Source organism: Marmota flaviventris, chromosome 1 (genome assembly GCF_047511675.1).
Source record: "Marmota flaviventris isolate mMarFla1 chromosome 1, mMarFla1.hap1, whole genome shotgun sequence".
Lineage (NCBI taxonomy): Eukaryota > Metazoa > Chordata > Mammalia > Rodentia > Sciuridae > Marmota > Marmota flaviventris.
In genome coordinates this window covers 20,631,046-20,655,513 of record NC_092498.1, presented here as the reverse complement: position 1 = coordinate 20,655,513, position 24,468 = coordinate 20,631,046, and the positions used below count along the sequence as shown (strand labels likewise).

Sequence of the window (24,468 nt, the reverse complement as noted above, 5' to 3'; positions counted from 1 at the left end):
CTAAGCTACAGACCCAGATTCAGTGTTATTCTCAACACATTTATTTTGCTTTTCTTTTACCTGCAAATATTAGCCTAACATTAATATCTCTGATGCAGATGTGATATTAGAAGCTGGATTTTTTTCCAGGCTGGTGTCGTGGCGCAGTTGCAGAGCACTTGTCTTGCATGCACAAGGCCCTGCGCTGATCACCAGCACCTCTTCAAATAAGAATAAATAGGTCATGATTTTGAATTAAGAACTGTATGTGCCTGCAAAACTATATTCTGATTAGTTGCTGGAAACAGCTGCTCTAAATGTACTTATCTAGTCTCTGATGCCTCTGGGAAGTCTTGATCCAGGGTATGGATTTCTAAAGTTTATCGATTTCCAAGATGCCTCAAGAGACCATTAGGTAGATAATAAATCAAATGAGATTTTTTCGTGTTTGATATCATTCAAAGAACTATAGTCAGAAAGCAGATGTTTAATTTAGAAGAAATAAAATATTTAAATGTAGAATGGTAGAGTTTTGAAGAAACCCACTAAATAGCATCTATTTTTCTTGCCAGAATTCTGAAACTATTAAGAAATAACAAAAGGTAGTAGAAAGTTAAATACCACTTTTATATTAATAATAGTGATGTAGACATAACTTAGTTTGTGGTCAAATGGGAGTGGTAATGAAATTTGAAATTTAGATGTATTTACTCATTTATAGAAGGTGTTAGACCACTTCCAAAAACAGGGCCTTTATAAATTTATTTTGCCTTTCTTTCTTTACTTTTTTCTTTCTTCTTTTACCTTTTGCAGTGCTGAGGATTGAACCTGGGGTCTTGCACATGCTAGACATGTGCTCTCCCACTGATCTACCTCCCCAGCATTATAGCTACACCAAATCAGACAACACTTAATATCTATGGGCATTCAGTTTCCAAAGTAGAATAAGAGCCTTGCTAAGCCATGCATGCCCAGCGTTTCCTTCTCAATATTTACCAATCAAAGGGGAATTACTTCGCTGCCCCTAGAGTGGATACAAGTAGAGAGAAGTCAGGGATTATATTAATTGAATTTCATTTTAAAATGGAAAGAAACAGGAGGAGTGGTGGAAGCATTTCTCCTAATATCCAAAGTTATAAACATCCTTTTTATATTCTAAACTCTCTGAAATTAGGACATACCCTAAACCCGTGGCATCTAACTGGCCATTGTCCTTTAGAAAATAATTATGATGCCACAGAATGTGTTGCACCATGATGCTTCAGTGTTTCAGTTAATTAACCAATTAAGGATGATTTGATAAAGTAATATGAATTATGATTAGTATAGGAAAAGCTTCTATTTAAATCTTCTAATAGCACCAAGAAAGAATCAACTTTAAACTTTTTAGAATGCTCATCACCTGCTTGGAACAAAATACTAGAAGCTGCAACATGGCATATTTCTTTAAGAAACCCACACGCTTGGTGACAAGAATGACACTGTTTAGAACACAAGGACATTGACAACTCTAAGTCATATTTATTTGGAAGAACAAGCCTTTTTTTTTTTTTTTCAATAGCTGTAATGGGCCCAAAACCTATTTATTTATTTATTTTTAATGTGGTGCTGAGGATTGACAGTGCCTTGCACATAGTAGGCAAGTGCTCTACCACTGAGCTACAACCCCAGCCCCAAGAACAAGCCTTTGAACATTATATAATTTTGAGAATGCTTTAACCAGCCTAGCAATGGTGCATACCTATAATTCTGGGTACTCAAAAAGGTAAGGAAGGAATATCTCAAGTTTGATACTAGCAGGGCAACTTAGCAAGACCCTGTCTCAAAATAAAGAGCTAAAAAAAAAAAAAAAAATTCTGGGAATGTAGCTTAATGATAATGGTGCCTTGGGTTCAATCCCCAAAAACTGCCTCAAGGGTTTGTTTTTCTGATATTTGCTTATTGAATGTGCACAAGAGAGTATTGGCAAACATATATTTATTTTAAAAGCCAAAGAAGCTTTTCATAAGAAAAAAATAAAGTTTTTTAAGAAAGCTGTATATAGTTTTCTTAGATTTTTTTTCTAGTAGTACATAAAATAACAATGTATCTATAATCATTGGGGTCTTAAATCTGATGAAATATGACCAGGTAGGTAGGTTTATACAAACCTCTGCTCTAGTCCTACAACCCGGGACAGTTTTGAATGGAACTTCTTCCTTCCCCATGAAGTTTCATGTGCTCACCTAAGAAAGGCATAGTTGACCAGAGACCTAAATTTTAACCTTAACCGGCATTGTCCTTCAGAAAATAATTATAACCTTGTGGTGTTGATTTAAATATTGCATTTATTCTTACTAGGTTCTGTTTTTTTAATTCCAAAATCCTAATTCACAGTTTATTCAGGGAAGACTGGGTCAAATTACTTAAGATAATTTTGCAGATATGGAGATAACAGTTTTCAAATTGTGACATTCAAGTATACAGACTTGGCTTATTTATTTATAAAAGTTTCAGCACGCTAAATATCTCTGTTTTCTTTTTTCTGAAAGGGGGTCCTGATGACAACTTAATTGAAGGTGGAGGAACAAAATTTGTCTGCAAACCTGGAGCCAGAAACATTACCGTCATATTCCACCCATTACTAAGGTAAGTCAAGTCCAATGAGAACTTGCTACAGATCAGCATTTCCATTATTTATGCTGATGTACTGAATGCCAATAGTTCAGTGTTGAAAAAAGTCATTAAAAAATATTCCATTTGTTTGGCCCTCACAATCAAAGTTAGTCAATAAAACAGAAAACATCGATCCTAGAAGTAGTCACTTATTCTTGAGAATAGCTGTTTCTAAATACTTATTTTGATTTTCTTTCTTTGCTCCCTTTTTCTTACTGTCTGGTCTATCTCAGAGGTTGGCATACCATGGCCCCCTGCAGACATCCCTCCTGCCACCTGTTTTTATAAAAGCATTTTTATTGATACCCATTCCTGCTCATCTGTTCATGTATTGCTCCTTGCTTCTTTTGAGCTACATTTGTAGAGCTATATTGCGACATAACCCATGTGGCCCACAAAGCCTAAAATATTCACTCTCTGGCTCTTTATGGGGAAAAAAATTGCTGGCCCATAATCAGTCTTTCTTATTTACATTAATGATTCCTTGTCTTTTGAGAATTGGCAGGTGTCTGAATGAATATGATTTCAAAAACTGAAAGATATTATAGCAGTTAGATACATGATTTTGAGCAGGGTATGGTGGTTCATGCCTATAATTCCAGCTGCTTCAGCTACACCCCCAGTCTTATAGTTTGGGACAGTAGGATCACAAGTTTGAGGTCAGCCTCAGCAATCTAGTGGCACTCTATCTCAAAATGAAATTCAGAGAGGACTTTGTAGCTCAGTGATAGAGCACCCTGGGTTTAATCCCCAGAGTGGAAGGGAAAAAAAGAAAGACAAAAAGATAATTTTATGACATGTGAAACTATTGTATATCTTAGTTAAGTATAATGCTATGATTATAGGAACACAACAAAAGCAACAATTCATGATGCCGTTAAGAAAATTTCTAAGCCCACAACATCTTTAAAAAGGTACTTTTCAGTGTGATGGTGGGTGGCATGGGCATGGGCAGTTGTTCAATGGATACAAAATTTGTTTTGCTTAAAAAAGTTTTTATTGATGTGTTAGATAACAGTATGTATGCAGTAGTCAACAGTATTTTATTGTATACTTGAAGAAGATTAAGGTGGTAAATTTAATATGTTTTTTAAATTAAACTTTTAACTGCTACATGAAAATATAAAAATATAAAAATTGTAATGAGACATTTCAATACATGAATACATTGTGTAATGTCAAAATCAGGTTAAACATGTCTGTCTCCTCAGTTAACATTTCTTTAATATAAAAACTCTCAAAATCCTTCTACGTTTTTGAAATGTATGATATATAATTCTACTCTATAGACATGCCGCCGGTAGTAGCACACCACAACTTCCTTCTCCTCTGTAATTTACTTTCCACCGTTGATCAACCTCTCCCATCCTTTCCTCTATGGTATTCTTCCCAGCCCTTGGTATCCACCACTCTACTCTGAGCTTCTTCTACAAGATTGACATTCTTTTACTCCACATGAGTAACATTATGCAGTATTTGTCTTTCTGGGCATAGTTTGTTTCCGTTAATACGGATACCTCCAGTTCCATCCATATTCTCACAAATGATAGGATTTCATCCTTTGTATTGCCAAATAGTGTTCCATTGTGTATACATGCCATACTTTCTTTATCCGTTCATTAGTTGATGAATACATGGGCTGTATCCATTTCTTGATATTGTGTATAGTGCTGCAATGAATTTGGGAATGTAGATGTCTCTACAACATTACTGATTTAATTTCTGTAGAAATTCTAATAGTGGGATTCTTGGACCATATGACACTTCCAATTTTAATTTTTTGAAGATTCTCAGTACTGTTCTCTATAAGAGTACTAATGACTTTCCCAACAATGAAAATATAGTAGTTAACACTACTGTACACTTAAAAATATTAAGGTGGTAACTTTACTGTTACATGTTTGTGATCACAATTTAGAAATGGAATTTTGGGATGTAGATTACTAATATAATTTTATTTGTATGTTTTCTCTGTAAAGAACCATTATATACTTTGCTTTATTTTCATATAAAAGAATAGGAACTTGTGGGTTCACTAAAAGTTAAGTATATTTCACAATAACTCATTAACCTTCTAAGATAACTCCTGTAACATTTAAGGCATTTGGAATAACAGTTAAATGAAAGCTATTGAATTGGGCAGTTCAGTACTGGAACGTTCTACTTTCTCATTAAACAAGATAGTGAATTAATATCCTTATGAGTATTTAAATTCAAATCTCTTATTTAGGTAACCATTGTTTTCCACAAGATTACCTTCCCTTGTTAGTTTTGAATATAAAAACATAAATGTATAAATTAAAGTAAGAAATACCACTCTCATACAATGAAAAAATTAATGATATTTAAGAAATCTGTTGTAACAAACATTGTAGCAAGTAAGTTTATTTAAAATTACAGGATTAAGACAACTATGACTTTCTCCATTGGTTTAGTTAATAGAGTGTGTATACACACACGTACACACACACACACACACATATTTATAAAAGATATATTAGAACATGCAAAATTTCCCTTAGATGGTGCTGTTCATGTATATTAACTGACTTTGGTAGTTAGTATTCACTCTTTTCTGCAATTACAATTGATTTCTCCTTAGTGTTTTTAATTGTTAGGAAAATGAGAAAACACTTTTATCATTGTAGGCATCTTCTAAACTTAATGCCATAATTTACTGCTATAATTTGAATAAATGGAATCCTTATGCTTACATCTGTTTCATGTATAGAAGTAACCCTATGGAGGCTATTTAGTGGTGTTGCCAATAACTGTTTTTCAAGAGCTTTTTCTTATAGAACGTTTTTAACATAAAGTAAGTGAAAAATATGTTATACTGTTTTTCACATTTGAAAGAAGACTGATAGAGTTTAATGTATTATAGTTCTTGACAGTCTTTTTTTAGTGTAATATTTATGTTACTTTGGTAGAGAGTTGTTTCAAGACTTGATAGTACTCCCACTGGTCTACTTATTTGGTTTCTACTTTCATTCAGAATTTTAATTTATTATTGATAATAACTAGAGGAGATTTGTTGCATGATATAAATAGTATATCATTCATTCTTTCTCTATATATCTCTTGATGGAATTGATAGGTATATCATGTGGCCTGTAAGGTAAGTTAATTCTTTGATCAGTAGATGATGATTATAGACTTTAAATTAGCCCTTGACACAAATTTCAACTTACTTCAACTTACTTCTCAAACCAATTAAAGAATTTCATTATAGAATACTGGGCTTGTGGAATTTCAAACCATAAGGCTTTTAGTATTCTTGTGCTTTTTAACTTTAGTTTATATACTTCAGCCTTGTTTTATTTGGATTTATCACTTCTTAAGTCTAGAATTTAAATTTTTGTAATTAGAAGAATCAATGTGCATTATTATCATAATGTGTTTCATTATTGCTTTTTCATTTAAAAGTTTTCTCATTTTTTCTTTTGTCATTCGTTTACTCATTAGCACAAATGTTTATTGATTACTTATACTGTATATTTTCCCTTCTCCAAGTTAGTTGTGGACTCCCAACTGAGAACAGTTATTCTTATTTTTGTGCAATTATTTAAATAAAATTGTGCTGTTATGTTTTGGAATTCTCATTGCTTTTTTCCCTTGCTAGTTGAAAGTAAATGTGATTTAGCATTCTGTTGTTTAGCAGAAAATCTGGCATAGTAGGAGGGCAATGCAGAAGAATGGAAAAGTGGGTGGGGGAAGAAGAAGACCTGAAATTAAAAATGAAAACCACAACAACGTATCTTGTTTCAAATGGAGGCGACTTCACTTCTGTTTTACTTAGCGTTTTTTTTTTTTTGTTTGTTTGTTTTGTTTTTGTTTTTTTCCAAATTGGACTCTGATTCAAACGAGAGGTCCTAGAAACAAATAGTAAAATGATATTCTTCTCTACAAAGTACTCACTTGGTAGTTTGCATAAGTGGCAAAAATTAAGAAGCCTGAAACACCAGATATTGGAAAGAACACGAATTAATAGGAAATCTTATGCCTGTGAGAGATTATGAATCACTATAGCCTTTCCCAAAAGAGTTTTGCCATATGTGAAATGACATATCCTATTACCCTTACTACTACCTCACTCCTAATGCTATTCTTCAATGTGTTTCTGCTTGTATCAATTGATTCATATTATTTTCCCATCCCAACCAGCCACACTCGTCTTCTAATTGATCTTAACAAATTATTTTTTACTTAGAATTTACATCATAATTCAGTAGTTCAGAAGGAACTTTTTAATGAATTCACTTTTATCACAAGTTAACACCTGTTTATTTAAATTTACGTCATTACCTCCTTGGAATGTTTGAGTGAAATCAACTAGTTTTCACTGGAAGGGAGAGACATTTCCTTTTCTAATCTTTCCCCTTGTCTAGCCTCTCTGGTACTCTGTCTTCCTAACATTGTGCATTTGGCTTTCTATATGTCATTCATTAAGAAAGCTCTTTTCATTCTGCTGGCAGTGCAGTCTTTGAAGCCTGGAGTATTTTTTCTGTATCAAACCCTCTGAACCATCCCGCTGGGAATACTACACAGCAGTTCCTGTTACACTCTTTTGTAGATTCCCAACAGTCCTGCACGCTCCCTTCTCTTAACATCATACTACAATGTCCTCAATCCTGGTAATTTTGTAGCTTATTTTTGTTTTGCCCTCATAACCCCCTGTAGTCTCATCATTACATGATTTCATAGGATGTTGGAGGCAAATGAACTCACTTCCAATTTCTTCTTTCCCCTTTAAGTCTGCTGATTCTTTTACTTGTTTATTTCATGTTTTTATTGCTATTTTCTTTCTGGCCAGTCTTGGTTCTTAGAAAGATGGAATGTAGTATTTTTTTTTTCTTGCTGTACTGTTCGTCTACTAAGATAGTTTGTGCAAATAAACCCTTAATGAAGCTTGTGATGACAGTGGTCATCTAATCAATTTTTCTTTCTTTAGGTCCAAATGAAAAGAACTATATTGAAACAGATAAATTTCTAACCATGCCCAGGTAATTTCTAAAATATTTTGGCATAGATATGATGACTAATGCCTTTTTTGCCCACCACATGTTTTTCAGCTTTCTGTGGAAACTTTCAAGAGAAATGGGTAGATTGATTTTGATAAGTGGAATTTATTTTATGAGCCTGAAGGAAGATAATGTTGAAATTTAATGTTTTTGAGCCTGAAAGAAGATAATGTTGAAATTTGAATGGCATATTTCCCTTATTTTGTGTAGGTCCAACTTATATTTAGATGTTTTTGGAAAACTACTATTTCTGAATAATAACATTGTGGTAATTATTCACCATAATCTAGATATAAATGAACATTTGGCAATGAAGTTCCTTTTATTGATGTATCAACCACAGTTTATCACAATGACACTTTTTAAATTAGTAATAGTGATCATTTCAGGATAATGATTCCTTGTGGAATTTTGGAGTTGAATGGTCAGAATTTAATTTTTTATTTGTTTTTTCATTAATTTTTCATTATTCTCTGAAAACCTAAAATGAGATAAAACATATTGTGCCTTAGATTTGTTATTACAGTTCCTTCATATAGTAAAACATGGTGAGAGCAAAAACGTTTCCTTCATAAATTAAATGCTTACAGCACTGAACTAAAATATGCTTTTTTTTTTTTTTTCCTTTAATGAGCAAATAAGGTACACTGGTAACAGTGTTTCTAAATGAAAACAAAGTTCTAGCTGGCTGCAGTTACCTATGAGGTCAGTAGTGCACACCTATAATCCCAGTGACTAGGAGGCTGGGGCAGGAGGGTCTCAAGTTCAAGGGCAGCCTTAGCAACTCAGCAAGCTTCCTTCTGAAAAACATAAAGGTCTTGGGTTGTACTTCAGTGGTTAAGTGCCCCTGTCTTCAAACCCCACTACCAGGGGGAAAAAATCCTATCCTTGACTCTGTCACATCTACTCCCTCATAAGGGGAATCATTTAAAAAAAAAAAAAAGGTGCAGGCATTTAATATAGTCCATCAGGGCTTTAGAAACAGAATTCCAAGTCCTAATTAGCTTGGACATGAGTCACGTAGGAGGACACAGAGTCCAAGGAGTCCTCACTTTGTCCCTTATCTGTGTCTGGGAGGGAGAGAGCTCCCTGATATCTTTTCCTCTTCTCATGGGCACATGAGCCCTGTTGGATCAGGTCCAGCCTCCTGATCTCAGTTGACCTTAATTCTTTTCTACATAAACATTACTTTCTTCACATATGTTAGTTTTTATATTTAAAACCAATTCAGAAAATTAATGTAGTCAATGAAAGTGTCTTGTGGGATGGATGGGAGTCAACACATTCTAATCTTTGATGTTGGCCAAATCACTTGTGATTCTTCATTTTCCATATATGTACAGCAAGGAGTTGACTGGCCTGCATGTTGCTTTCTGTCTTTCAATTTTTATGATTCCATGACTAGGAAATGCTTTTATATTATTTAGGGATTCTAAAACCCTTACATTTCAAAAGATCAAGTGACAAATGGATTCTACCATGTGTGTTTCTTTCGCTTCTTTGCTTCAACCAGCTTTTATGAATATTTTACTCTTCACAGTAATGAGGACTTTCTTATATGAAATATGCTTCCTATGAGACAGCTGACGAAAAATTGTTTGCATTTTTTGTTGGGCGTATTTTCAGAGACCACAAGCTGGAGACATGGGGATGATGAGGGATTTCAAAGTTGTGAAAATGTTACTGATGCACACTGTATTAGAGGCAGCTTGAATATTGAATACCTGACCATGAGCATTTTCACTGTTATCATCAGCCAGACTTCATTAACGTCAAGTAATAATCAATGTCTTCCTGGGGAGAACAAAAGTGAAGTACTTACTGGTCAGTGAGGAGTGCACTGGCATCTAGGTCAGTGAAAAAATGAAATTTTCTTCACTTAGATTTTTATTGATGGACAGTGTATCTTCTGGTTGGCTGTGTACTTTCTTAAATCAAGCAATAGTAAAGACAAGAAGTAGTTATTATTGTATTGTCTAATGTATAGAGAAGAAGAACTTCATATCTGATAGAGTAACTACCAGTTGGCAATGGTACAGGGAACCATTTCAAAAACTATGGCCCTTTTATGAAATCGCTTTGAAATTGAAAAATAACTAAATAGAAGGGAGACCAATGGAGTAAAGGAAGAGGATAGGGAAGGGATACGGGAGGGACGGGGGAATGAAATGGAACACAAATTGTGATATAAGTACATATGAATATGCCACAATGAACATGTATGTTTATACCGTATTTTTATAATGTACTAATAAAAACATTTATCAAAAGTTAATTGTAGAAAGAAAAAAAAAAGAAATGCCTGTGATGGCTAGGAGGGAGTAGAAATTAGGAGGACAGGAAGTAGCCAAAGGCAGACATAGAACAAAGAAAGGCTCCAAGAATAATAATGCCATTAACATAGTAAGTTATGTTTCTCCAAAATGATATTCTAGAATAGATGACAATTGTGATTAACTTTACTTCATACTGTTTCTTTTACTACAGTACTTACAATATCACATTGCCAATGCTGCTAGGTCAAAGGCACATAAAATTAAATTATAATTAAGTAAAAGAAAAATTCACTCACTCACCCAGTAATAAAATCTATTGAGAATTTTGTAGCTAATCTTCAGCTAGTGATTACCAAGTCTCTGCCTCATGGAATTTAGTCTAGTGGAAAAATCACACAATGAAGAAGTAAACTAGTACATGTGGAGAAGGTATGGAGTAGTGATAGTTTTATGAAGAACAACAGAGAAAGGAATTTGATAGTGACTGTATGGACTGGTGTTGGGGGTAGGGACACTATTTTAGGATGAACTGGGATGTTCTAAAATACAGCATTTGGTTAGACCTGAAAATGAAGTGAGAGAGGAAGCTGTATGAATAAATGGGGCAGAATGACTTGGCCATAGGAAATGGTAAGTATAAAGGAAGAAGACACACATTTTCAAAGAATAGTGAAAAGACTGATATGAATAGGGGTGTGGTCTAGAAGGGCTCATGTTGGAGGACATGTGTAGAACTGTACTCAGGGTGGTCTAGATGAAAATGGTCTTCTCTTTGCTTAAACAAGGAAGATATTTGGATTTACAAGAAATTTTGGCACTGCTTCTCAAATTCCCAAATATTGTGATGGCATAGAGAAAGCCTGATGATACTGGCTGTTGGGAGAAATTATTTCAGAAGACTTTATCTTGCTGGATTTGAGATATGCAGGAATCTCTGTTTTTAATGGTGAAGTCATTGTCACTACTCTTTTTATTATAGTGAAAATGCTCCATCCTCTCAAGAACTCTATATCCCAAAATAGAATATATAATTTGATAGAGGCCACTTTGGCATTATTAGCCAATGATATTGGGCAAATATGACATTAGACTAGCAGAGTGGTTTTTTAAAAAATTTTTATTTGTTCTTTTTAGTTATACATGACAGTAGAATGTATTTTGACATGTACAAACTTAGAGTATAACTTCCCATTTTTGTGATTGTACATGATGTGGAGTTAATGATATGGAGTTAACACTGGTTGTGTCTTCATATATAAACATAGAAATGATATGTCTGATTCATTCTACTGTCATTCCCATTCCCATATACCCTCCCTCCCTGCTCCAATCTAGTGTACTTCCACTCCTCCCTCCCCGGACCCCCACCTATTGTGAGTCAGCATCTGCTGACTCAGAGAGAACATTCATCTCAGAGAGAACATTCAGCCTTTGCTTTGTTTTTTGGAGATTGACTTATTTCATTTAATATGACAGTCTGCAGTTCCATTCATTTACTGGCAAATGGCATAACTTCATTTATCTTTATGGCTGAGTAATATTCCATTGTGTGTGTGTATCACATTTTCTATATCCATTCATATGTTGGAGGGTATCTAGGTTGGTTCCATACCTAGCTATTGTAAATTGCTAGCAGAGTGTTATTAAGGAGTAATCCTATATGGTATTTCAAATATATGAGTTTTCAAAGAGTATAAATTATTGTTTTCTCCTCGAAAATGTATGGTATGGCAGGCTGCATTGCAGAAAGCCTGGTTTGTTTTTGATTTTTGTAATAAGGTTTGCAACAAATTTATCAAATGTGTTAGTCTAAACCTGATCTAGCACAAAAGGTGTTATCAACATTTTTTGTTTTTGGCAGTATTAACTTGATGAAGGAATTTGGAAAGATTGTTTTAGGCCTTCAAAACTCTGAATCTGTATTCCTTAACATTCTAGGTTTCTGCCTTTTTGATGTTTCCTTTTCCAATCCTTTTTAAACACTGTTTAGTGAAGAGAGAGAACAGAGGTTCAGGTGTAAGTTCAATATGACTGGGATACCCACTAGTTCTTAAGCAGTATGTTGTAGGAGTGCTTACTAAATATTTTGTTATATGATATGCATAAAATATGCAGAAAAATAATTTGTCTTTAGCAATGACATTAGTCTGTCTTTCAGACCTAAAGATAGTACAGTAGTTCTCCTTCATCCACAAGAGACATGTTCAAGACACTCAGTGGATGCCTGAAACCACAAATAGTACTCAACCCTAAATATACTATTTTTCCTATGATACACATCTATGATAAGGTTTAATTTATAAGCTATGTGCAGCAATGATTGAAAACAACTGCTAATAAAATGGAGTAACTACTTCAGTATAATGTAATAAAAGTATGTAGAACCCTATGAATTAATTACCATTACATGGAATTTACTATTTATTTTTGGAATACTGTTGACTGTGGGTAACTGAATCCATTGAAATGGAAACTACAGATAAGAGGAACTACTCTAGAGTCATTTTATGTCTTTTTTTTCCTTTATTGTAAATAACTAAGAAGTGTTTGTCATAGGATAAAATATAGAATTATAAGTATGTTTTTAGAAATCTACTATTTTACAGCTTTGATCCTAAATTTCTGCTCTTTGTAACTTAGAATTTCTTTTGTACTGATTTGTTAGAAACTGAGATACTTTCTCCTTTCACATTTTTCTCTCTCTTATTACTACTGCATTTGAAAGCCAGTGGTTGAATGAAGTATCTTTTGCCTTGTTCTTTCATGAATCATGGAAGCTTCTTCTAACATTATAAAACCTTTGTGATAGAAGAAACCCTGTTTTGAAATAGTTCTTAGCCTTTTACTTCATTTCTGTTGAATTTTTTTCACTTTTATTTAGACAGTAGATAGTAGCTCTTGGATCAAGCATTCCTTGATATTTTGTGTGTGTGTCTTTGAAAGGAAGATTTAGTTTGAATACTTACATTAAACTTAAATATCAAAATTTGAAATAAGTCTTTCTTAGTTCCTTTCTTAGTATTTTTATCTTTGAGAAATACAGAGGAGTTCTCCTTCCTATGTCAGTTTGATGTGTGCATTGATGTATTAGAATGTTTTCCTTAGTATTCACAGGTAGGTGATATTTTTATACAGGTACATGTTTGTTCTTAATGAGCTAAAGCTTATATAGACATTTGAAAGATGTTGGTGATTAGATAGTCTAGCAAATAATATTGTGGATCATACATTATTCATGCATGGAAGGAAATGTGGCCACCTTGTTGAATTTTTATGAAACACAACCTTTATTTTTTTCCTGTTCTCAAAATTATGACAAATATTGCTATGTTTTCAGACAGTCTGACCTACAAGGCCTGTGAAGCTTTGATTGGTGGTATATTTAGATTCCAAAGTTCACATTTATGTAACTGCTTTCAATTTTATATTACCAATGTTAGATGCTTTTATTCTTCAAACTAACTTTTGGAGATTATATAAGTGTTTTCTTCTAGTCCTTTTTTTCACATTGGATTATCAAAAAGTGTTTTAAGATATAGCTAAACATTGATTGTGATTAACATATTCTTGAGGGAAGTTGAAAGACAGTCAAGGCTCCAACCCACTTATATATGCACATTTCAACAATCTCAAAAGAAGTTAAGACATGCCTGCCTGGTTACCAGAAAAGTATAGGTCATTTCTTATGAGAAATGATAAGAAAATTGGAAATGTTAGTGAACCTTTGACGATTTGGTGTCTATTTCCAAATATATAAAAGCTATCATTTAAATGAGAGAAAACAGGTTTTTTTTTTCCCTTTGTTGCTTCATAAACCTGGATTAGAACTAATTGAATGTTAAAGAAATGCGATTCTACATAATGAGACTATGTGCTAAATAATGATAATTTTCTAATGAATATGGCAACAGAAATAGGATAGCTTTCCTTGGACGGCAGTACTCTTCCTGAGATGCTTAATTAACCAGAAGCTGAGTTCAGGTTGCAGTTACCTGGATGCTGAGCTCTCAGATCTACATTCTTTCATGCTATGACCGTGCAACTTCAAAGCTATAGATAAATCTATTTCTTTCAGTCTTATTTTCTCAGGTTACTTTTTTGGCTTCATGTTAATATTGGTGATTATCCTTGGCAGCAACAAGAAATTATAGTTGCCTGTTTGGACTGCTTTTGTTTTGCACTTTCTTCTTCCTGATGTGTACCAAGAAGGAAACTCATGCCATGACTCAATCTGGAGCACTTAGTAGAGAAACTCCACCTCCATCACCACGTAGCTCTGTTCTCTTTCTTTTTGCCCTGTCTACTGTTTTGTATTCTTCTCCTGTGCCAGTAACTAGTTCATATAACTTAACTTTTTCAGTGACCCTCAAAGGCAAAAAGAAATCTGCCTTTCTTTTGCTGTAAAACCTAAAATCATCATGACTTTACTGCTGTGACTTTGACCTAGATTTTAGCAGATATTTTAGATAGAGGTTTTCTTAACTTTTTCAATTAAATTTCATCACTATCAATTAACATTATTGGAGATTTACATATAAGAGACAGTAGAAAAGATTATTTTCAGTACAAAAATGCTTACATGGTTGGTTACTGCTCTTTATGTATTCTGAACATGTATTCATCTTTTGGACTACAGTAGCCAAAATATGCTTATGCAGCATTCAATGAAATATATTTATGTCCAGCCACAGGCCCATTTACATATGATTTTGAAATCTAAATTGATAATGTAATTTGGTATCAAAAATAATATAGGCATACCCAGAGGAAAAGATACAGTTTCTCCCTTTAATAACTTATACTCCTTTGGGTATTGGATATGCATTATATCTCCGTACAGTTTGTAAAATTATTTTACCATTCCCCTTGCTCCTCAGAGCTCAGACACACGCACATTCCTGTTTATTTTGTTCTCTTGTTTCTGCCTTGTAGACTTTATTATTAATTTGTCTTAGACTTTATTATTATGGCTTCTGTATACTGTCAAGACTCTTCCTTGATTGTTTGAAACTTTTTGACCTTGATTAATTTTTTGAACATTTAATCATTAATATTGCCTACTATTTTTTAATGTATATAATAGCTTGTTCTCCATTGTCATAACAAAATGTCTGAGAATGGGTAATATGTGAAGAAAAGGGACTTTCAGATTTTATTTAACAAGAAAGAATGAAAAGTTCTTTGATTCAAGCAAGAGATGAGAAAGCAGTTACTTATATAGAAGAATAGATGTATTTTTAGTTTAGTTTTTAATTACCTCCATCTCATTTTCTGGTAAGAGTGGTTCCAAGCAGCTTTGAACTTAGAAACTCTGAGTGTTCTCTCTTTTGTTTTGCACTTGAAATAAATACTGAAGTTTTTGATGTCCCAAAGTAGTTTTCATTAGTTATAGAAGAGCAGCAATTATTTGACAATTACTGTTTTTTAAATTCAATGAGAATTCTTTAAAGCCTATTCCTATAAGACACCACAGTGTAAATAGGTAAGCAAGTATTCAATAATATTTTAAAACTATACAGTGCTAGTAATTTTCTAGTATACCACTTTTTAGAGAAGGAACATGGAAATATACTCAATTAGACTCAGAGTGCAGTGTCATAAATTTTTCTGTTATGTTTTTATTTGTACATCATTTTTATACATATCAGATTCTCTAAATTTTTAAAGCTAAAATAATTTTTCATTTTTATTGAGATATGATATACATCAAATGTTTTACATATATATTCATATATTTTATGAATTTTTACATTAGTATAATGTGTCTTCTTTGTGCAACATGATGTCTGTGTTGTCTACATTATTAGAAGTGTTAGCAGTAGTTGGTTTGTCATTGTGTGAGTACATTACTGAAATTTACAGTTGTAAAAACAAAATTCTCAATCATCATTTTGAAATATATGAGAATATTTAGCATTTTATGGTACTAAAAACTGCATGCAATTTAAACTTCTTCAAAATAATGTCTTAGAAATATTTTTCATTTCCTATCATGCCTGGCCAAAGATCCTCTCAGGCTAGTAAGAGACCTTGGTTGTTGGGACAGTGCCTATTGGGCAATGGGCCAGGGATCCAGAGTCAGATTCTGTACATTACACAGTGTCATAAGCCTGGTTGTAAAAGTCAGGGAAGGGGCTGGGATTGTGGCTCAGTGGTTGAGCGCTCGCCTAGCATGTGCAAGGCCTTGGGTTGGATCCCCAGCACCACTTAAAAATGGATAGATGAAATGAAGATATTGTGCCCAGTTATAACTAAAAAATAAATGTTAAAAAAAAATCTTTAAAGTCAGGGAAGTTAAAATTAAATGAGTCTTTATATCCAAGACTTTGGGGTTTATGCATCAACCGATGAAAAAATAATTAACAAGTAGCATAATTTGCCAGTTTATTTAAAGAAAAAGAATTTTGACACCAAAAAAAGTGATACTATTTCAGCATTAAATAGTTTTTCAAAGAGAGAAGGTAGGCAACTTTAAATCAACATTCTTAAGCAAACATTAATGAACAAACTACTTTGGGGAAAGAATTCAATCCAAAAATGGAGGTGAGACGCTTGAGAAGAAGGATTAGCTAAAAGCCTGTTAGCGGGAAGAATATTATAGGAAGCAATGAGAAGGCATGGGCCCATTTGACAATTCATAGTGAGAAAAAAAAATCACTTTTCTTGACTATGTTTTAGTCAATAAAATGGTCTGGTTGGTCCATCATAGCAGTTCAGTTAAAAAACAAACAAAACACACACACACACACACACACACACACACACACCATTTTCTGTAAATGAACAAATGACTCATAGGTAGGTATTGGATCAATTTTAAAAGTGCAAGGTGAACTTGACAGATATTGAGTACTCTTTCAGTATGTCTTTGAAATCTTGCATTTTAATTCTTGCCAATTATAAAATATGTGTTTTTAATCTCTTTTAGTGTCCTAGGTCCCTTTACTCATCACCTTCACTCTAGCTTAATGGCTATTACAATGAAATATGTCCTGTAGTCATATTTGTCATAAGCACTTTATTTTGGGGAGTTTCGGTACATCTGTGGGCTCTCCTGGTGGCCAGTAGGATTACAAGCCAGCCATATGAAGGACTCTCACTCTGTCCTGTGTATTCAGAGTGCTAGCATCAGTGAAACCTTCCATATCTTATTTGCTTATTTTGCTTTTGCTTTTTACATCCATGTGCGGTATGGTGGGAAAATGTTTAAAAAGAGTGGATATAAGAGTAGCAAAGAAAATTGTCTGAAAAACTAAAAAAAAAGCAGCCCCTAAATCTATTCTTTAGAATGAAATTAGAAATGCTTAGAGAGGTGCATCGATGCTCAGAAATGCCTCTCATTGAATCTATACTTCTTTCTTATTTTGAAGCTTTTAAGAAAATTGAAATGAGGATTTCAGTAAAAAATAAAAAGGACCCAATATCATCCTCTGGAAGGTGGAGGTCCATCTGCTATATAAGCCTTAACTCTTTACGTTCTCTCTCAACATGTTCTTGATTGACTTGTTGATTTTCGAGATGCAACACTGACATCCAATGGAAGTTGACTGTGCTTTAAGTAAACTGAATGGGGGTGGGGGGGTTCCTTTAATTTGGTCCTATTTTTTCTGCTGTTTTGTTTTTCATTGTTCCATTCCCTTTCCCCCAACCAAATATTCATCATGAACTTAATATATATCAGATCCTTGCCACGCCTTTGTGGAGCTTATGTTTCTAATTAGGATGTGGTCATTTGATTATAAAAATACAAGTCATGACAAGGAAGTCCGTTATTCTGAGTGCTGCATTTCCTCCATTTTCTTTTTCACTTTGGAATGTTATTTGTTGTAGAGATACCTCTCTTTTTGTGGCCTTTTATTTTTTCAGATTAATTCTATCTCTAGTCTTAATTCTGCTTTCTTTCATTCCATTTGGAATCCAGGCCAAAAAAAGCTTGGAGTCCAACTAGAATACTCTTGTTCCTAATACCCCACACATCCAGGGTCACCAGTTTCTTCTGGTTTGACTTAATAAATGTCTCAAATTCATAACCTTCTTTGCATACCTGTTGGCATTGCTTAAAGTCTCCTCACCTTCCTGATTTCTTTGCATTGTGCTAAACGTGGACTTATCTACTCCGTCTACTATGCCTCTACTGGAGTGATCATGCTACTTCCTTGCTTCATTGCAATTTCTTATTCCCTATTCATGGTGTCTGATTTCCTTATTGTGGAATAAAAGGCCTAACCCTGATCTATGTACAGTGCTGTCAGGTCCCTCTTGTACATCCTTGACCTAAGATCCCTTTCTTTTCTTAGAACAGTCATATTCTTATACATATTTTTCTTTTTCACCAGAAATATACCCACTGATATCAGTCTTCTGCCATTTAAGTATGTATATGTGTATGTGTATGCATATATATATATATAGATAGATAGATAGACACATTTTAGTTGTCAATGGACCTTTATTTTATTTATTTTTATTTGGTGCTGAGGATCAAACCAGTGCCTCACATATGCAAGGCAAGCGCTCTACCACTGAGCCACAATCCCAGCCTTCTTCTGCCCTTTTTTATTATATGACATTTTATCCTTCAAGAATCAGCTTGTACACCACCCCTTCTACTACTTTGTGAATGACTCCCACACACCTTTATGATCTATATTTAGAAATAAATGTGGGTTGCTTATTGTCTCCTTTTGAAAATTATTGTGATTTAGACATATTTTTATACCATTTAACACATTATCTTGAAATGATTCAAGATAGAACTTAGATCTTATTTTGAAAGGAATATATCTACCCCAAGTGAAAATATTAAGAAAGTAACCTCCTAATCAGGAGAAAATGGTAGCCTCTGTAATTACTAGTGATACTTGGGAAGAAGTTAGAAGAATACGGATGAAAAAGTAGTTGGAATGTATTCAAACTCAATATTTTTGTTTGGAAAGTGGAGTTGGGAGATGGAAAAGGAGTGACTGTAAAGGAGAGTGGAACTTCTAGATAAATGATGTGAGCCAGATGAGCTGATGATACTCATTTAAGGGGAACAATCAAATATTGCATTGGATGATGGTGGAATGGAGGGCCTTCAGAAATCCCTTAAGCTTGAACACAGGGATTCTGGCAATAAAACAAAGCAAAAGGATGAGTGGGTAAGAGGATGGGAAGAGGATGGCTAAGAAGAATGTTAAAGATTCTGAAATGGATGAATCACAGGGGATGTTAGAACTGAGATCTATATTTTATAGGGCTGTCTATCTAAAGGAATTGATTGTACAAATTATATTACATGAATATAACCTTATTTGTTATACTATCTATATTTGTGGATTCATGATAAGAATTGTATATTTATTTTATGGTTAAAAAAAGAAAGTCAAAAAGAGGGGCCAGCCTATGAGAAGAGGGTCTACCAGAATACAAAAAATAAGGATTGTATTAATGAGATAGATCATGATACTTTCTTAAATGTATAGTAACAAAGAATACCTAACATGTAAATAGCAATTTGTAAAATACTTCCAAGGTTGATCCTCATAACAACTCTTATAAGTAGTTTTAAGAAGTCGTACTATTGTCCCTAATTTCATAGATACACGTGAACATTCAGTTTCCTCTTTGAAGGACTACAGTGTTGGAAGCAGGTCTTAGTCCCAAAGATCCACTTCTAGATACAGGGTTTTCTGCAGTGTGCTGAATTTGGAGCCTGGCATGAAGCTGGACTATCTTAGGGACACCATGGAAGGTACTGTAAAGTGATGCAGGAACCAGGCCACCACCTTGTGGCTCCTCTCACGTCTAGGCTCTCAGAGTCTTTTTAAGGGAACAAGAAGGCAGGCTCCTTTCCTTTATTTCTCTGTCTTCTTCCTACAGTCTACATAGCCCTTGTAAATAGCTTGAAGTTCTGTAAACCACAGTGCTCTGTCATACCTATCCCTTTGTGAATGTGTTTTCTGTCTACTTGATGCCTTTTCCCTCCTCCTTTGCCTGGTGAACTTCCACCTGTCTGTCAGCAGCATCTTATTGGAAAAACTTTCCAACATTTCTTTCACTCCCCCTTTATTCCCAGTGTCCTTTTCCCTTTCCTCTGTGCTCTAGTAAGACCTGGCATGGAATTATTATCTGGATGTGTGTTCTCACCCATTCCTCCTTCATGAAGAAGATGCTGGGACCATTTATTATTGGCTTTGCATTATACCTACAACTTCATTAATGTCAAGCTTGCTGTATGTTTTCAGTAAATATCTGGTGAGTGAATAAGTCGTGTGATTTTTTCCACAATTTCTCACTGTCAAAAGCTTGATGCGACCAGGCAACTGGGTGTCAGGTGACCATAGACAGTTCATGTTTCATGTTTCAAGCTCCCAGTGTTTGCCTTGGGATCCTTGAATCCTAAAATGGATTTACATTTTGTTCTCCTAGTTGTTGCTTTTGAGGCCCAAATAGCTAAATTACAAACATACATCTTCCAGTGTGTTTTGTGGTAAAGTTATTTGAGGAGAACTGATTCTCATTTAGGTCATTAGAAAGAGGAGGAGGAAGCAGAGAGAGTTGCTTCAGGTGCTGTCTTCAGTGCTTTGTGTTTGCTGACAGGCCACCAGTGTTTGATTTGAGATGATAGTCTGTAAACTCCTTAAGGTAGACTGTTAATTTCCCGTGACAGCACAAGAAGCTTATCCTCGCCTCCCTCCCCACGCCCAGCGCATGTATCACAAAAACCTTCTGACTGAGACATTTGTTTAACGTTGCCTGTCAGAGAAGGTACTACAGCAAGTCAGTCAGGTTTGGAGTTTGCAAACACACTTCCACCTTACTGAACATCACAAAGACTGTCAAAAATTTCATTTCCCTATATTTTCTCTTCGTTCTTGAAGAAAAACCATTATAGGTGTAAATGTTAGAGGTATTTTGTTACAGACTTTGGAGCTTCTGCAAGAAGTTTTATGCAGTTTGAACTGGGCAGAGGAAGGAAGCCTGGCTGACACTTTTGAAATCTTCCCAGCAAGAGAACTTTATTTGAATATGAGAATTTTATAGTTTATTGCACTACTAGAGACTACATATTTTTCTTCAAAATATTAGCTATGTCTTATACTCTAGTTTTTTTTTTTAACCTCCTTTCTCTGAAAAGCAAAGTGTAAACTTTTCTAAATAGTCTTGGTATTTATAAAATATCTTTTTAAATTTTTTTTTCAGTCTTCTGACCTTTTTCTACTAACCCCACTCTTAGAAATTATTCACTTGAGCATTGGATGAAATGTATGTGTGTACTATTCATCTTTCAGATATAATTGTATTTGGTTGCTAATGAATAACCACCAGGAAAGAAACCAGTTGCACTTCAAAATATAATTAGGAACCCCAGCCCTGAAGAAGTTTGCATTTGGTTGTGACAAAGCCAGTTGAGTGGTGTGCCCTCTGCAGAGAGAAGGGGAATGCAATCAGGAAACCCCTCTATAATTTAAATGTATTAGCATATTCTAAGAAACCCTGGTATTTGAATGTCCCTAAGATAGTTCAAAGACTCTCCCCAACAAACATGGCTGAATTACTTGAGGGAACACATTAAGACAGCAGGCATGGTCCTTAATGGATCAACACTGTCTATACTCATTATCACAGCAAACTCCAGGAAGAGTATCACCAAAGCCATAAGGAATCAGATTATTGATGCAGTCCTAGTGATTTTGCTTGCATTGCTCACATCTAATTTACCACCAAATGTTTGACACCATGCAAACATGGAATTTCTAGAACATTAATATTGTTTCCTACTTGGACCTAGAAATGCAAATGAGCATGCATATTGAGTGCTTGTTGAATTATATATGAGGAAATAAAGAATAATTTGAATTTTGTATTACATATACAAAATAAATAATAGTTTTCAAATATTATGGTTTCTAGCAATGTTCGTGTAATATGCTGTGGAATTAATGGTCTAAGTATACATTCTGGGTTTCTTTTTTTCTTTTTTAGTCCTGAGAATCAAATCCAAATCTTTGTGAATGTCACTTTTGTAATCTGCTTTTGTGTTACTCAGGTCTCAATCAACTCAAATAAATAATAAGAGTAGCTAAAATGATTAAGCCCAAATTAGGTGCCCAAATATAAGTGCTTTGCATGTATTATCTAATTTTGTCTTTCCAGCAGCTCTCTGTGGTACATACCCTATCAACCCCATTGTAAAAAGGTTTAGAGATAAAGTAGCTCAACACATATAATTCTGGTAGGTCACAAGAAACTATTTTTTGTTCAAAAAAAATAAAATGAAAAGACATAATTATGACCAGCTTTGATTCTCAAAGACATTATAGGTCAGGTCTTGTCAATCACTGTGTCCTCTTAAAAATATATGAGCCAGGGGCTGGGGTTGTGGCTCAGTGGTAGAGCACTCGCCTCGCATGTGCTGGACCCTGGGTTGGATCCTCAGCACCACATAAAAATAATAAACAAGTGAAATAAAGGTGTTGTGTCCAATTACAACTAAAAAATAAATATTAAAAAAAAAAAATATATATATATATATGTATATATATGCCAATTTAAAATACCATGGACTTAACTGGTTAATTTGGGTATAATTATTTGCATAACTTAAGGACTTTTATTATATAAACTTACCCAAGGTAAAATTTTAAACCTATTTAAAATAAAATTTATTTAAAAGAAATTTGCACAGATTAAGGATGTCTCTATTGCAGGAAAGGTGCACCTACTATTTTTAGAATAGAACATTGCAATTTTCCTATTAGGTTTGGTTCTTAGTATGGAGTGAAATGAAAACTTTCAAGCATCCCCTGCAGTGACTGAAGGACTGTTTTCTTCATGAACATTCTCATTGTCATTATCTTCTGGGGATTGCACTTTCTCTATATTTTTTGACATTATATGATTTCTCAAATGATGTCTGACTTTGTAAGTCCTTCTTTTGCTGTGAAGTATGACAAATATGGTATTGTAAATGTTTTAGTCTTTATGACTAAAATATGAATTTTTATGAATTGACTTTAAACACATATATCTGCCAATGTATAACATATTCCTTATTCCTTATTTTATAGTAGGAAAATACAGTGAGATCCATAAAGGGAAGGAAGACAATTCTGACTCTCCTGGGCTATTTGTTGATGTCATCTTGCCAAATTTTAACCAGCGAGGAAGAATAGACACATCCATATATTTTCTTGGAAACGTTTGAGTAAAAGTTTAGTACTTTGGACTCTGAATTTCATTAATTCTTATAATTCACTTACTTGTTCACTTCACATTTCTGCTTTTCTAAAATGACTGTGTGACAGCTGATTAAATATTTTGTTTGAGGAACACTTAAAAGCTAAAGTAAAACAATTCCAGAAATGACTTATTAAAAGAAAAGCAGTGGACCTGTTTAATTTTTCTTACTCATTTCTCTTAATCTACCTATGTGTTCCCATTTAGTGCCTTAATATTGGGGAGAGAGAAATGAAGTGATTATTACCTTTGGTAGATTGTTATGAGAATGAAGTAGGCTTTTTTTTTTTCTTTGTAGAAGCAAAGTCTCAGTTCATAAGTAAAAATCATTTGAAGCTTTTAAATGTAGTCGGATATTTTCTGGAGCTTATTATTTTGACATAATATGCTCTCCCCTTTTTCAAAGTACCATATTGCAAACTCTGTAGTAATCTTTTTCTAACATTTGTCAAATTCCTTGAGGTTTCTTCTGGTTCTGTGAAATTTCTCTTCTCCAGGTATTAACAAAATCATTAAACAAGCTGAGTCTCATGATTACTTTTCCAGCACCTCTTTCCTTGCTTTTTATCTTTTCATTTAGTATTGTTTCATCTAGTTCTCAATATCTGTGGCAGGGTTCACAGCCCAGCCAACTGGAATGAATATAATCAGGAATCATTTCACACCTGGCTCTGTAGCATCCTCTGCCAGCCCCTGCCAAATGGGAAACATGACTACTTCGTACCACCAAGGATCATTTACAACTCTTCCACTCTATTTTTCGTTTCTGAAGATAGGAAGGAGTGGTGTGTGTCTTTTCAAAGTGGTTCTCTTGCTGTTTCTCCTGTAAACCTTACTAATTCGTTCATTTACCACCCTCTGTCACTTTTTTTACGAAAATGGAGACAAAAAATGGAGATCTGAATGTTACATCTCTTTTCAGCAAAAATATGCTCTGGGGAGTTCTGATTAGTTCTTCCCAGTTACCTCAATGGCTTCCCATTAGTGGCTTGAGAAGCTGGAAGAGGGAGAGTGTGTTTTGTTGGGAGTGTACTTCAGTACACATTTTTAAATTAATGGGTCTCAATAAATAATTTTTAAGAGCTTAGTCCTTAGAAATTGTGATGAAACATGACTGTGGGAATGTATTTGATGTTATGTCACTACTTTGAGAAAAAAATAATTTCTGATAAAAATTTCAAAACTAAGAGAAAGAGTTTATAATTCTAGGATTTTAGTTATTTTCCAGGTTTCTACCTTTTTGTAAGTATCCAAAATTATCCAAAGCAACTTGTATTAAAATTCTAAATCAGCTTAAGGTACTCTTTTCTTTGGCC

The 24,468-nt window shown here is 34.1% G+C and overlaps 1 protein-coding gene across 1 annotated transcript in view; it reads left to right on the top strand.

The window, feature by feature from the left end:
* The window catches only part of Exoc4 (exocyst complex component 4), a 765,522-nt gene that overhangs the window by 349,481 nt on the left and 391,573 nt on the right, over window positions 1-24,468 (top strand). The window contains exon 10 of the mRNA XM_027950110.2: window positions 2,511-2,607. Within this exon, the coding sequence (XP_027805911.2) occupies window positions 2,511-2,607 (97 nt within the window). The remainder of the gene's footprint in view (window positions 1-2,510; window positions 2,608-24,468) is intronic.